The following is a 16,463-nucleotide window of genomic DNA, read 5'->3' on the forward strand; positions in this document are numbered from 1 at the left end:
TGGAATGAGAAGATTGGTAATATCAAGTGCCGATGGGCATGTAAGTAGTGTAACTGCTTTTGAAACCTTTAGGCATCTTTTATGTCCCGGTATAAATTCAAGAGAAATGAATGGACGTGTCCACATGAACAACTGTACAAGAATGTTCATGGCAGCTTTATTCATAACATCCCCAAACTAGAAACAGCCCAACTGTTCATCAAGACAGGGACAGAGCAACAAACAGTGGTGTATTCATACACTGAAATACTATTCAGGATTTAAAAAAGAGCAATTAACACAGACAAATCTGCAATCTGCGGAGGGAGAAGCCAGGCACCAAAGAACACTTCTGGGGCAGGGGAGTGCCTGGGTTAGGGAGGGACATGGAGGGGTGGGACTCAAAAGGCAGTGGCAATATCATGCTTTTTAAAGAAAACAACATGGATGCATAGGTGTATATCATGTAACGTTTTGTACTTTACATGAATGTTAGAAATGTTCTTTGTATGGAGTAAATATCTGGTTATATTATCAGAAAACACTAAAGTCAACAGATTGACTTCCAGTAAGTTTGAGTGAAGTCAGTTTCAAAGGGTGATATTTTAGCTTAAACAAACCAAAAGGTCAGAACCCATCTGTTTTGAACATCGGCTCCAATATTCTAGCCCAAGATATTGAAAGAGAACCTCTTACCTGGCATCTCTTTGATGCCTCCTGAAAGGTGACGTCATCCAGCAACCTCAGCAGTTCCTGAAACTGTGCATCCTCATAGTCAAAGCGTTTCCCAAAGGTGATAGAGCAAATAACATTGGAAACTGCATTGTTCATCTTGAAGTGAGGGTTAAAAGGCTGTCCTGGAGGTGGAAGAAGAGACGGATCTTTCGGATTGGTTTGTTTCTATTTTCTACAGAGAGTCTCCTCTATAGGACATAGGACATAGGACATTTTAAGTATAGAATCGCCTATGAGGCTCTAGCCACAGTCCCCTACTTAGGGTCTGACATATAGCAAATCGTCAATACTTGGGAAGGCAAGCTGATGACCACGGTTTAAAACTGGTAATGTGTTTAATATTAATCTTCCTGCACTTAATCCTAGAGCTCTATGAAGGCAAGGTCATGGTTAGCTGTTCACTGCAATATGCTCAGTGCCTGGCACAACGCTGGGCACAGGTTAGGTACGTAAGGCACTTAATAAGCATCTGTTCAATGAATGAATGAGTCACAATCTCCTGCACCTGTCCTAGGAAACACTCACCATTCTCCTCTTTTATCGCTTGGATGAGGTTACGGGCCTCCTCCTGAATGCATTCCTCTAAGCTCTTCTTTCCTAGACCAAAGTTCTTGAGTGTTGCCAAGGTGAACCTTCTTTGCTCCTTCCAAGTCTGGCCATTGGACATGATCAATCCTGGAAGGAAAAAAAAATGCCAACATTATGGTTTTCTTATTCTATAATGTAAATATCTGGCAAATGGTATGGCAACGTGCATTGGTGGGAAGGAAAAGGGCACTGAGGCACTTGAAAACTATCCAGAGATACAGTAGATATCTCTGGATATGCAGTAGATACAGTGGCTAGCATTACTGCATTGCATTGCTGGCACTACAGGGGCTTTGGTATTTTTACTGCATTATGTCACTGGTACATACAGAAACACTATGAGGTAGGTATAATCATTACGTCGCCCTCCCATTTTGCTGATGAGAAAACCTTGGCACAAAGGCTAATGTCAACTTTGTAAGGTTACAGTTAGTAAGCAGCTGAACAGACGTTCAAATTAGATTCCAAAGCCCATGCTTTGATTGCCAGTCACATAAGTATATTTAAGTATTAATTTTATGCTACATACTAAGAATGCACCCACGGACAAGAAAAATCTATACCCGTAAGGAGGTAAGGCTTTCCAGGAGACTCTTATCTAAGCTAGAACTTGAAAGATGAAGGAATGACTCAAGAAAGCAAGGAAGACTATTCCAGGCAGAAATAGTACATGGAAAGGCAAAGAGCCAACCCCCCCCCAAAAAAAAAAACAAAAACAAAACCCCAGAAACAACTCAGTGTGTTCAATAGACCATCATCTGATTTCCAACACAGATAAGGCCACACTCCTTTGTTTTCTTCACCTCCAGAGTGTTCTGCAACCCCTTTTAGTGTCTGGCTTTGGCCTCCACCATTTCCACGAGGCAGCCCTCGTTGTCAAACCTTTTCAGTGTTATCTTGAAACTTTGTCAAAACTTTTCAATGTTATCTTGCTTGATCTTTCAGTAGCACGGAGCACTTCTTTCCTGAAGCCCTCCCTTCCAGCGTTGCTCAGGACAGCATGGCCTCCAGATTTTCTCCCTTCCCATGCCTTATGCTGGTTCATCTTCTTTTGTCAAATTTTGAAGTAATGGAGTACTTCAAGATAAGGTCTAACACCTCTTCTCTTCTCCCTCAATACTCCATTCCTGAAAAATCTCATCAACTCCTAAACTTTTAAATGGCATCTGTTGATCGTGACCACTTCTTTCTGCCCCTGAGCTCCAGACATACACAACTGTCTGCCTGACTTTGCTGACTTAAAAGCATTTCAAACTCAGCGTATCCATGATCGGCTTCGTGATGCTCTCCATACAACTCCCCACTCAAGCCAAACTAAACACCTGCCCTCTTCCACATGAGGCAGACATTTGGGTGTCCACCTCAACACCTCACTCTCCTTTCCATCGCCCATGATTTAGGTCATCCTATCTTGTTGGATTTACCCCCTGGATACCTTAAATCTATGTATCTTCACTGCCACTAACCTGGCCTAACCTACTGTCATTTCTTGCCACCTCCCTAGTCCAAGCTAGTACCTTCTCTAAGCTAAAATGCTGTAATAGTCTCTTGCTCCCTGTATACCATTTTCTACACTGCCACCTACATAGGTTTTATAAATGTACAATGTAAACATGATGATTCCTTTCTCCACTTGAAACCATTCTATAAATATGGGGGTACAAGTGCCCCTATGCATCAGCACTCCTGTATCCCTTGGGTAAATTCCTAGCAGTGCTGTTGATGGGTAATAGGGTAGATCTATTTTTAATTTTTTGAGGAACCTCCATACTGTTTTCCAGAGCGGCTGCACCAGTTTGCATTCCCACCAACAGTGCAAGAGGGTTCCCGTTTCTCCACATCCTCGCCAGCATCTATAGTCTCCTGATTTGTTCATTTTAGCCACTCTGACTGGCAGGAGGTGGTATCTCAGTGTGGTTTTGATGTATATTTCCCTGATGAGGAATGACGTTGCACATCTTTTCATGTGCCTGTTGGCCATCTGGATGTCTTCGTTAGACAAGTGTCTATTCATGTTTTCTGCCCATTTCTTCACTGGATTATTTGTTTTTCAGGTGTGGAGTTTAGTGAGTTCTTTACAGATTTTGGACACTAGCCCTTTGTCTAATTATGTCATTAGCAAATATCTTTTCCCATTCCGTTGGTTATGCTAAGTGAAATAAGTCATACAGAGAAAGACAGATACCATATGTCTTCACTCTTATGTGGATGCTGAGAAACTTAACAGAAGACCATGGGGGAGGGGAAGGAAAAAAAAAGTTAGAGAGGGAGAGAGCCAAACCATAAGAGACTCTTAAATACTGAGAATAAACTAAGGGTTGATGGGGGGTGGGAGGGAGAGGAGGGTGGGTGATGGGCATTGAGGAGGGCACCTGTTGGGATGAGCACTGGGTGTTGTATGGAAACCAATTTGACAATAAATTTCATATTAAAAAATAAATGAAAAAAATAAAATGAAAAAAATCACTAAAAAAAAAAAATTCTAGAGTTTCCCTTGTTATTGAGCATAAAACCCAACACCCTTAGCAAGAACTTGCATGAACAATTCCTGGCACTCAGCAGCTGAATTTCCCTCTAATTATCTCTCTTTAATCCCTATACTTGCCACATGGGCCACCTTTCAGTTCCTCGAGTTCACTGTCCTTCTTCCCACCTAAGGGACTTTTCCTATTCTATTCCCTCTGCCTGACTGCTGCTTCACTTTGTTATATTGATTGCCATTTATTTACATTAGCTTTCCTTGAATCCCAGGGCTAGATTAGATCCCCCTGATAAATGCATCCTGCACCCAGCTTAATGATACTAATGCATTAAGTTATTAGCACTCATTGATAGTGTCTTTCTGAATAGAATGTAAGTTCCCTAAGGACACAGATTTTGTCAGCACTACTCATGGTCATGTTGCTAGTACCTAGCACCGTGCCTCACATAATAAATGGAGTGGAGGTAGCGTTAAAAGACAAACTATTTCAAAAAGCATCTGGGGGAAAAAAAAAGGCTGCTTTGGTGGAGTAATACATTTGAGTTATCCATTTAGATTTTTAAATGTTTATGTTTATTTAATGACAGTTTTAAGTGTTCATGCCAAACTGTTCCAACACAGAGTGGAAGGCTCGAGATACCTTGTGGGGCACAGCCCTAACAAGAAAGCAGAGGAACTAGAGGCAAGAAGAGGGACTTCCCATAAGGAGCAGAAGGAAACGGTGCACATGAATTTTCCCAGGGGAAGAGATTTGAATGGAAAGCAGAAAGAACAAGAATGCATTGACTCTTCCCCTGTTTTCACTGAGTAATCAGTGCTTCCAGAGCGAGTTCATGCAGGAGACACAGCTTCTCTCAAATCCCTGACAGGACCCTGCCAAGTTCTCTAAAGTGCCTTTTAAAAAAAAAAATTTTTTTATGTTTGTTTTTTTTTCAGACAGAAACAGAGCATGAGCAGGGAAGGGGCAGAGTGAGAGGGAGACACAGAATCTGAAGCAGGCCCCAGGCTCTGAGCTGTCAGCACAGAGCCCAATGCAGGGCTTGAACCCACAAACCATGAGATCACGACCTGAGCCAAAGTTGGATGCTTAACCGACTGAACCACGCAGGCGCCCCTAAGAGGGTGCCTTTAATAAGCAAATGTGGGAATCCAGCTTTCTTTAATTGTAGGAACTTTATAATGGCCCAGCTCCCTGGGAGTATTGGAGAATTACAGTCACAAGGGCACCTTTAACAGATCATAAAAATATCAAGCATACACGCCGTACATTAGTTAAGAAACTTACCATTGTTCTTAAAGATACGTCCTCGGATAGGAGTTGTAGGGCGGTTCACAAAGTTTTGGTTCTGATCGACAAGGACTTCTTTGATCAAGGGCAATCCAGTTATAAGAACTAAAGACATGTCACCGAGCTGCAGGCTAAAAATGTTTCCATATTTCTCCACAAGCTGAAAAATAGTCAAATAGTCACAACTGATTATGCACATGTCCACGTGTCCAGGAATGGAGGGGTTGTGTGTCGCTGAGGAAGGTCTTGCACTGAGCAGAGTCTGTGTGTGCACCTTGGTATGATGAGAACGTTCCTCTCTGCTCCCTCTTTCCTCTTCCTCTCAGCTAGACTAGGATTAAAATCGCTCCAGGATGTGCTTCTATACCTTATAAACATTCATTCATATATTCAACCTACACAAATTGAGTGAGCATCCAACACTGTCCCAAGAACAAGACAGGAATATGTAACTAGAATAAAACAAACAAGGTCTCTAACTTCGAGCACCTTAGAGTCTAGTGAGGGGGGGTAGAATTCAGAACATGTGACTCACAAAAAAAAAAAAAAAAAAAAAGCTGATATGCTTAGTGTAACTCTGGGTTGCAAGCATGGACTTCTCAGTAAATCGTAAGAGTTTAACTGGAAGAGAATGTCCCCTTCCTCAACACGTGCTAGACAACTGAAAATTCATGACAGGGCTGAGGCCAGCTGTGCGGAAAAGCACTCTAGTTCCGGAGCTATGTGGGCATCTTAGCTCTATAGTTGGCTAGCTGTGGCTCTTGGGAAAGTTGCTTCACAGTTTTTGAGCCTCAGCTATAAAAAGGAAAAAGTGTTCCTCCCTTAAAGGGTTCTGTGAAGAAGAATGAGAGCAACAGTGTGAAAGGCACTTTGTTTTCTGGTACCTGGCGCACAGCCGCTTGAGTCCCTGAGGAACAAACGGGCTCTGTGTGCAAAGGGATGAAGACACAAGCTCATGGCAACAGAGAGGACGAGCGCACACGGGGATGTGCTGGAGGAGGGCACATGGACGCTGGGGGCCATATTAGGCCCCTTTCTCTGTTTATCTCATTTGATCTCGCAGCCAGCCACCCTGTGGCATTAATGATTTTCCTTGTCTTTCAGAAAAGGAAAAAGGAGTCGTCGAGGAAGTAATGTCACCGAGATGACAAAGCTGTTGAGTGGTGAAGGGCATTTTCCAGGCGTTAGGGAAGATCTGAGGACAAAGACTTGAACCTGAGAAGCCACCAGGCCTTTAGAGTTCAGTGGAAGGGAGAGAAAGAGGGAAGGAGGCAGGGAGAGAATGAAAGGCTGTGTGGTGTGTACAGACGTGGGCTGGATGTGCAAGTGGGCTGGATGAGAACGAATGGCTACTAATCAAGGTGGTTCCTGACTTGTTCCTTCAAGAGACGACTCTGAGTAGACCCTACGCCTGCCTCTTGTCCACCCGGGGTTGTGGCTAGTTGCAGACAGTGGTACCAAACAGAAGGGCCCCATTTCCTCCGGGTGTCTGTGGCCCCTCCTTCTCAGTCTCCATGCACACATGCTCCCCCTTGTCACCCTTAGCGCCTAAGACCCCACCACCCTGCTCAGAGCAAATACAACAGACTACACCAGCCTCATTTCGCCTCCCTGCCCCCACATTAAAAACCAAGCCCGAACTCAATCTTCCCTTGTTCTCTCAGCCCAGAGCCTTCCATCAGTCTTTGTTCCTGTCTAGCTCCTATCTCCCTGGAAGGAGTAAAGCCAAGATTCCCTCTCAAATTCATCTGCCTCTAAAGTACACGTCTTTGTCTCTAAGACATAGCAGGAAAGGGCCCATAAAAATCAAGCAAAATCTTTTTTGTTTCATCTTGCTGACTGCCTCGATGAACTTCTTAGTCTTTATGAGAAAGATTTCTTGACTAATTTATTCTATTCAGAAAAGATGTTTTTGGAATGGGTGAAAATCTCGGATTAAGCTAAATGACTCCTGACAATGTGCACGTACAACCTAGAATCTCAGCTTGTACTTGGAAGAAACAGAGCACTCCATTAGTATTTGCTGAACTGAACGACTTCAGAGTTTCTGCTCTGTCAGCTCTCCACCCACGTATGAGTCCAAAAGAACTGCATCAGAAACTTTCACGGTGGGGTGCCTGGGTGGCTCAGTCGGTTGGGCGTCAGACTTTCGCTCAGGTCATGATCTCACAGCTTGTGAGTTCGAGTCCCGCATCGGGCTCTGTGCTGACAGCCTGGAGCCTGCTTCGGATTCTCTGTCTCTGACCCTCCCCCACTCACGCTGTGTCTCTCTCCTTCAAAAATAAATAAACGTTAAAAAAAATAAACAAAAAAAATTGAAAAAAAAACTTTCATGGCATACTCAGCTGTGTAAACATAGGTCAAGTGACCTCCCTGAGCCTGTTGACTATGGTGTTGCCTAACAGTTCCTACATGCACTGGGCTGGGCACTATGCTGATCGCTTTACATGGATTTAAGCGTATGACCCACCGGGCATCTGAAAAGACTTTGTAAGGTAGACCATACTGTCGAATGTACAACCATAACCAAGTCATTACTCAAATGAGTAAGAGAACAAAAGAGGTTAAAAATAGGATGATTCAGGAGGCTAAAATAGACTTAATATCAGAAAGGAAAATAGAAAAATAAGAAAAGAATTAATGTGGGAGCTATAAAAGGTGAACAAAAGTAATAAGAGGGAATTTGATACAAAGGATTAAAAACCCCAAATGTGGGATTAAGTGCTTACATAATAAGGTGGAGCCAAATAAATGTTTAGAATAATGAAAAATTAGAAGGGGGGAGGGTTTAGTGAGACAAGTGCGTGAACTACGATTACCAAGAGACAACTGTGAGAGATTCTACCTCATCTCAGTTCTTAAACTCAAGAGCCAACATAACAAAGACACAAAGAGAGGAAAAGTGTAGCAATTCTCACTCCATGGGCAGCAGGTGAGAGGGTGTGCTCCCCCAAACTCTGACCAGCATTGAGCTGTGTGTGTGTGTGCAGGTATCATTCAAATAAGCCCCCCTAAAATGCACGTTGTTTCTATATGTTACTAAGATTTATCATCTTTTCCCCAATATGTACAGTATTGTATTTTTTTCAACTTTTAAAAAACGTTTGATTATTTTTGAGAGACAGAGAGACACAGACAGACAGAGAGACAGAGTGCGAGTTGGGAGGAGCAGAGAGAGGCAGACACGGAATCCAAATCAGGCTCCAGGCTCCAAGCTGTCAACACAGAGCCCGACGCAGGGCTTGAACTCACGAACTACGAGATCATGACCTGAGCTGAAGTCAGATGCTGAACCGACTGAGACACCCAGGCACCCCCACAATTATTTCTATCCAATAAAGCAAAGAAGAAGAAGGAGGAGAAAAAGAGGGGGAGGGGGAGGCAGAGAGGAGGGGGAAGGAGGACAGGAGAAAAAAACAGAACTAATGAAATTAGGAATAAACCATCATTAACAATGGCTCTTACTCTTTTTGAATCACAGAATCCTTTGAAAATCTAGTGTATGGCATGATCCGCTCTCCAGTAAACTCCTGTACACATGAGCACAGTCATGCATGTAGTTTCAGGGGTTCACCAGTCCCTTGGGGCCCATGAGCCCCTGCTAAGAATATTGGCGTCACAAGTAGTTCTTGGCGTCTGTGCTAGGCTTCTGAGAACAGTCTGTGGAAAGCAAATTCAAGTTCAGTTCTACACGTTTCTATAAAATGCTTAAGAGTTGCCAGGCACCCCGTGACATTGTTATAACACATGGGGCGGTACAAAGGTCAATATGATTCAGTGTTTTCCTACGGCATCAAAGTCTCTTGAGCAATGCTGACTGCAGAAAACACTAACGCACAGCAGAAGTGATACATGCTATAGTGCTGGTAGAAAGGAACATGAAGCCATTGAAAGAAGAAATGAATTTCCACCCCAGATGTATTAGAAAACCTCTAAGGGGCGCCTGGGTGGCTCAGTCGGTTAAGCGGCCGACTTCGGCTCAGGTCACGATCTCGCGGTCCGTGAGTTCGAGCCCCACGTCGGGCTCTGTGCTGACAGCTCAGAGCCTGGAGCCTGTTTCAGATTCTGTGTCTCCCTCTCTCTCTCTGACCCTCCCCCGTTCATGCTCTGTCTCTGTCTCAAAAATAAATAAATGTTAAAAAAAAAAATTAAAAAAAAAAAAAAGAAAACCTCTAAAAGGGGATGGTATTTCAACTAGATCTTAAACAAAAGCTGCCAGCAAAAGGACATGTAATGTGGGAACAGGATACGCAAATACAAGGTAGGAAAATGGAGGTGTCTAGGGACAAGTAGGCGGTGTGGTTTGACTGGAATGCAGGGTTCATTAAAGAGCACTGACCATGTGGTAGGTCAAGGCCAAAGGCTGGGGATACAATGAGTCCTTAACTTAAAGCACTTCCCAGTCTAATGGAACATATGGAAAAATAATCAGTTCTTATTTTTACGACTCTGTACAAAAAATCATTTGACGAGGGAAAGTAAGGAAGCACATAAAGGGAACCAGGCACCAGGACAGGTTTCCTGGGAAAAGTATCTCCTCACTTGAGTAAGGAGATAGGAAACAAGGCTGGGCAAGGCAGTCCGAGATAGATTGAGGACAGCCTTCATGCCAGCTGAAATAGTTTGGATCTAGTTTTGCTTGTAATTAGGAGGCCAAAGATGTTAGAATAGGAGACGTAATGTAAATGAGTGTTTAAGAGCTTGGATTGTGAAGTCATACAAATCTGTTTGAACCCACTCACAAATCACACTGTGTGATTTGGTGGCAAGTTATTTAACTTCTCTGTACCTCAATTTCCAAAGGTATAAAATGGGGGATATTGCGGGTTCCCATCTTTAGGATTGTTGTGATTAGTAGCCACAATACTAATATTAATAACACAATTACTTGTTGTTATTGATCTATCTGGGAGTATATTTTAGCAAAGGCATTCTGATACGATATTGACAACGGAATGAGGAAGAGGCCAGAGAGTGGAATAGTGGAGCTCATCCAGCCACTAGGCAGACAAGGGATGCCTGGGATGCAACAGCACTGGCTCTCCTTGAATTTCTTGCTTTAAACTTTTATTTTTTTTTATTTTTTTTTCAACGTTTTTTTTTATCTATTTTTGGGACAGAGAGAGACAGAGCATGAACGGGGGAGGGGCAGAGAGAGAGGGAGACACAGAATCGGAAACAGGCTCCAGGCTCCGAGCCATCAGCCCAGAGCCCGACGCGGGGCTTGATCTCACGGACCGCGAGATCGCGACCTGGCTGAAGTCGGACGCCCAACCGACTGCGCCACCCAGGCGCCCCTAAACTTTTAAAGAAAGGGGAATAGTGGTAGACGTGGAAATGAGTATCAACTACGTGCTTGGCACTTTGGCAACAAGTTGATATTCATGAAGTTATCTGGTTCTTATAACAATCCTAGAAAGCATTTTCAGCATTCAGAAAAGTAGGCACAGAGATTTAGCACCTAGCTTGTGGGCATAAAGTCTGCGCTCTAGAGAGGGGCTTCTGGGTGGCTCAGTCTGTGTCCGACTTTCGATTTTGGCTCAGGTCATGCTCTCACAGTTCGGGAGTTTGAGCCCCACATCAGGCTCTGCACTATCTGTTTGGGATGCTGTCTCTCACCCCCTCTCTCACTCACGTGTATGCTCTTTCTCGCAAAATAAAAATAGTTAAATGAAAGGATGGAGATATTCTCTTTTTGTGAGTGATGGCACTAAGTGTTAACTAGCCACATGACTTTCCAATCAAAAACCACATTCCCCAGCTTCTCCAGGTGTAGCCAGTGGGACATGAGTAGTGGTGACGTGCACGTTATCCGGGTCTCATCCTTAAATGAAAACTGCACTACCTAGCCCGTTCCCCTTCCCGTGGACCAGAACGTACACACAGTGGGGTTGCAGGACCAGAGCACAACAAAGAAGGAAATGAAGTTTCTGGAGCGTCTTGAGCTATAGAAAGCAGTCTCCCTATCCCGGGCTTCCTGCCTACATCTGAACTCATTTGTGGGAGAGAGGTAAATTTCAATCTTTTTTTACACCACTGTATTTTGGGGTCTCTGTTATAAGCAGCTCAATGTGTACCCTACCTAATACATTTATCCATCTTATCTACCATTTTCCCACTTTAGTACAATAAGCTTTTCTCTTATTTGGATAAATGCTCCTCTAATTGGCCATATAGCCATGATAGAGAAAGTTTTAAAATATAGGGGGAAAAATACAAGGAAAGTTCCCATCGTACCATTTAAACAGGCTAGTTTCTTCACGGTGCTGTTGCTGTGTTTTAGCTCACGCCACTTTGTCCCATTTAAAATCTCCTGTCCCCTGAACTCCGCGTGGCCACTTGCCTAACATCCATTTAACGCTCAGCTCAATTTATTCCAACATTCTACACGACGTTATCTCTAGGGTTTCCCGTTCCCAGGGATCCCATCTCTTGATACTTCGTTTGGTTACCAAGAGTCTACACCACACATTGCATCATATACTGTTTTGTGCTGTGCCTGTCATACGGTAAGCGCTTCATAAACGTGTGTCCGATAAATGAATCCATGGATAAATTAGTCATCCTTTCACTGTCATGAAAAGTCAAGTAGCCCAAGTACAGAATAGGTGTAAGTGTCAAACAGTTCTGGATTGAAGTGCTCGTTTTGCCGTCATCTATGCTGAATAACTCAAGCAGACAACTTTATTATTTGCAGCCACTTTCCTCAGTGGCAAAGTGGAAACCGCACCAGCTAATGACGAACCTGTGTGTCTTTTGTGAAGAGTAAATGAAAATGAACAGATAAGTCCTCATACAGGATCTAGCAAATAGTTGGTACTTAATGTTTCCGAACTGCTAGAGTGTAAATTTAGTTATAACTAAATACACCATTTGACTCCATTTGTTTTACAACCAAATACATAAAAAATGCAAACCTGTATGCAGTAAAATTTAATAGTTCTGATGAAAAAACATCGGGCCATGGATAAGATCCTAGCCTCGGTTTCATCACTAGCCAGTTTTATGACAGGCAAATCATTTACCCTTTCTAATCACGTCTATCTTAGTAGTAAACCAGAGGCACATATCAAATTTATGATTTCATACAAGATTGAGTAAAAGCATTCCATTTTACTCCCCTACTATTCATGACACTAATTGGCACAGACAAAAATAACTCCAAGAAAGGCTTGCTTTCTCTAGACAAAGTTTCAGAAAAAGGCTAGCCTAATAGGACAGAGGTGGTTTTTTTTAAAGTTTGTTTATTTATTTATTTATTTGGAGAGAGACAGAGACAGCCTGAATGGTAGAGGGGTGGGGATGGTGGTGGAGAATCCCAAGCAGGCTCTGCACTGTCAGGGCAGAGCCTGATGTGCTGCTCAAACTCACAAACCCTGAGATCATGACCTGAGCCGAAATCAAGAGTGGGACGCTTAACTGACGGAGCCACCCAGGTGCCCCAGGACAGAAGCTTTTAACTTTATAGGGTTAAGTGTTTAAAGCAGCTATAATATGTTTTAACAATTACCAATACTCTCAAAAATTTTAAATAGAAAATCTTACCAAAGAAATAAAAGATAGGTATAAGAACCAAAGGGAAAAATTAAAACTTAAAAATGCAACTATCTAAACAAAAACTCAGGAGAGCAAATCAATGGTAGAAGGGTAATGACAAAAGAACCAGTGAAACTTGAGAAGATCAACAGACTGTATACAGTCAGGACAACACAGAGAAAACAGATCGAAAAGAACAAAAACTGAGCCTCAGGGACCTACGTTAGAATAACAAAAGATCTAACATTTGCACCATCAGTGTCCAAGAGTCCCAGAAAGGAAGGAAAAAGACTGTGGAATTGAAAAAATATTGAAGAAACAATGGCTGAAAACTTCCCGGCTTTGGTAAGAGATCAACCTACAGATCCAAGAACCCAATAAACCCAAAGACATCAACACCACGACGTACCATAATCAAATCTCTGAAAACTAAAAGCAAAACGACTTCTGGACAGCAGCAGAGAGAAACAACTGATTACTTATGGGGAACAGCAATTCAAATGTGGTTTCTCACTAGAAACCACAGAGGCCAGAAAGAAGTGGAACAACATTTTAAAATGTTGAATGAAAGAAACTGTTAACCTAGGATTCTATATTAAATGAAAATATACTTCAGAAACAAAAGTGAAATAAAGACATTTTTTAGGTAAGCGGAAGTTGAGAGAAGTTTTTTGCCAGCAGACTGACTCTAAAAGAAGGGCTAAAGAAAGTTCCTCAGGTAGAAAAGAAATGATATTGGTAGAAATCTGGAAAACTGTGAATAAAGAAACAGCAAAATAAGGGTAAATAAATGAGTAAATGTGCTTAACAGTTAAAAGCAAGTTTATAATATTGTCTGATGTGGTTTTCAATATATAGAGAGATAATATTTAAAAAAAATTTTTTTTTACATTTATTTATTTTTGAGAGACACAGAGACAGAGCAGAAGTGGGGAGGGGCAGAGCGAGAAGGAGACAGAATCCGAGGCAGGCTCCAGGCTCTGAGCTGTCAGCACAGAGCCCAAGGCGGGGCTGGAACTCACAAACCGTGAGATCATGACCTGAACCTAGTTGGACGCTCAACCGACTGAGCCACCCAGGCGCCCCATAGAGAGATCATATTTAAGACAATAATAGTGTAAAGCGGGGAGGATAAAAGGATCTAACATTTGTAAGGTATCCACATTGAACTTGAAGTGGCAAAATATTGACACTAGTAGATGACAATAAGCTATATGTGCCTATTATAATCCTTAGGTAGCCACTTAAACACAATGCAAAGAGATATACTGAAAAGCACAATAAATAAATTAAAATGGAATTCTAAAAAAAAATGTTCAAGTGACCCACAGGAAAACAGAAAAATAATAAATAGGGGAATAAAAAAGAGGGAAAAATAGAAAATAAATAAGATGATCTAAACCCACCAATTAAAAGACAGAGACTGGCAAAATGGGAAAAAAAAAAAAAATGACCCACCTATATGCTGTCTACAAGAAACTGATTTCAAATATAATGATACAAACAGGTTAAAAGCGAAAGTATGAAGAAGCATATACCATGCAAATAATCATCAACAGATAGCTGGTGTGGTCACATCATATCAGCTAAAGTTCGGGCAATAAAAATCACCAGACATAAGGAGGGATATTACATAATAATAAATGAGTCGGTTCACTAAGATGATATAATAATTTTAATGTGTATGCACCAAATAACAGAAATGGCAAATACATAAAGGAAAAACCACCAGAATGGAATTGGAAAATAGACAAACCTTCAGTTAGAGTTGGAGACTTCAACATGCTTCTCGTAGCGATTAATAGAATTGGTAGATAAGAGGTCAGAGTGTAGAAGAAATTAACAGGATCATCCAATGATATCTAATTGATATATACAGAACACTCACCCCCCAAATTGTAGAATACTTTTTTTTTTTTCAAGCATGCATGGGACTGTATCTTGGGTCATTAAACCAACTTTAACAAATTTAAAAGACCTGAAATTAGACAAACTATGTCCTTTCACCATAATGGCAACAAACTGAAAAATCATTAACAGAAAGCAAGCAGGAGAATTTCCAAATGCTTGGAAATTGAACAACACATTTCTTAAACATGGGTATAGGTTTAGGAGCCTCGCTTTAAAATTCTGTGACTAATCCTGTCACTTAGTGTTACCAACTGGGTGTTTCTCCAAGAAAGTGATAAAACCTTCTCCCTCTGTACTTGAGTATAGACATGTGTTTAAAGTGCTCCAGGCATGTCTAGGGAAAGGGGACTAATACTGTGCACCTAGTAAAAGCCAAGTCTGACCATTGTTTTTATTTAACCTTCACAACCACCTATCACAGTGTTGTCATTCAGCTAGGTGCCTGTGCTGAGTGGTAGGAAACCAGCTGAGGATTCTTGGGAGAAGTTTGGATGTTGGAGGGAATTTTAAGTAAATCAGAGGAGCCAGGGTTAAGGAGCCCTGGCGGGATATGATTATAAAAAGGTGGAAAGAGGCTTAGTCAGAAAGAGTTCCAAGGGGCTCCCAGATAAGTCCTCACTCTGGAAAGCAGTGGGAAGCACTAAGAAAATTTAAGTCGAGGGATGACATTTTACAACGATTACTTTAGTAACAGCAGATCGCAGGGAGAAGAGATTGAAAGCGAGGGGCTCAGTTATTGAAAAGTGGTGAGGATTTAGGTAGTACTGTCACCATTTTACACTCAGTAAACACAGCCTCAAAGAAGGTTAAGTACAGCGTTTTTTTCCCCCAACGATAAAAATATTAAAGAGGACAAAGTGATCGTATCCTAAATACGCTGTTCCAGTAACATTTCACAAGATACACAATAAAGAATGTAGCAAGTCTGGCATACTTTAATAGTAAACAGTGACTATTATTTCACTTCTAGAAAGGGCAGGTGTAATCATGCCAACTGACCATTGGGAAACCGGGGCTCAAAGCAGGGTTTACCAGGGTCCCTGCATTAGCTAGCTGCACAGCCCCCCAGCCTCCCGCCCTCGATCCCCGGGACGGCCCCTGTCCCGCAGGTCAGGGTCAGGGCACCTTCACCCGCTCCTACCCGCTGAAGCTGCAGGTGCGACCGCTCAAAGTCCAGATGGAAGAAGTTGCCCACGAAGGGCAGGGGTACGGGGCCCGGCGGGTAGTTCTTGGGGCGCCGTCTTTTGAGGAAATCAGCAAAGAACAGAAAGGCGACGGCACCCAGCAGGACCGTGCGCAGATGCAGCACTGCCCAGACGGCGGCCGCCAGGGAGCCCACAGCCGCGAGCATGGCTCGCAAAGTCCTCTCGCTCGGCTGAGCTCGGAGCAGGCGACGTCCCCGCCGGTCCCTGCAGCCGAGCTCGCGGCACTGCCGGCCCGCCCCCGACTCCGCCGCGCCCCGCCCCTGCCGCGCCGAGCTCCCCCACTGCGCCCCGCCCGCCTGCTCGGTCCCGGCTCTTGGCCCCGCCCGCCTGCTGCCGCGCCCAGTGAACTTCCTCTTCCCCTGCTTCCTTCCCCGGACCCCGGACCCCGGCCCCCGCCCGGGCGCGCTGCGCTCCGGAAAGCCTGGCACCGAAGTCGTGGGCGGCCCCGCGCCGCGCGTCTGGAACAGGCCAGGCCAGGCGCGTTGTTCTTCTCTGTTTAGAAAGCGCGTCTCCGTCTGAGACCACTGGGGATCTTGGGTTCGTGGTGCATCTCCTCGAGAGCGCCACAGGCACTGGAGCTCAGTGTTTTTCAATCGCCCTCTCTCATCCAAACGGTGGAATCTTGCCGGGTGAACAGGACTGATAAGGGCAGGACTTGGCATTTCTTGGGCGCCTCGCTGAATGCCAGGCAGCACCCTCGCGTCTGTCCGTGAAGCGTTTCATTCTGACCAAATTACGC

General features: G+C 43.4%; 1 protein-coding gene across 1 annotated transcript in view; it reads right to left on the minus strand.

Moving 5' to 3' along the window:
* CYP2J2 (cytochrome P450 family 2 subfamily J member 2) overlaps positions 1-15,934 on the minus strand; it is a 32,481-nt gene extending 16,547 nt beyond the window's left edge. The window contains exons 1-4 of the mRNA XM_040470424.1: positions 15,661-15,934; positions 5,070-5,232; positions 1,240-1,389; positions 676-836 (exon numbers count right to left, since the gene is read on the minus strand). Of these exons, the coding sequence (XP_040326358.1) occupies positions 676-836; positions 1,240-1,389; positions 5,070-5,232; positions 15,661-15,870 (684 nt within the window). The 5' untranslated portion in view covers positions 15,871-15,934. The remainder of the gene's footprint in view (positions 1-675; positions 837-1,239; positions 1,390-5,069; positions 5,233-15,660) is intronic.
* Between the last annotated feature and the right edge of the window lie 529 nt (positions 15,935-16,463).

This window comes from Herpailurus yagouaroundi, unplaced genomic scaffold, assembly GCF_014898765.1.
Source record: "Herpailurus yagouaroundi ecotype Mexico unplaced genomic scaffold, PumYag 77, whole genome shotgun sequence".
Lineage (NCBI taxonomy): Eukaryota > Metazoa > Chordata > Mammalia > Carnivora > Felidae > Herpailurus > Herpailurus yagouaroundi.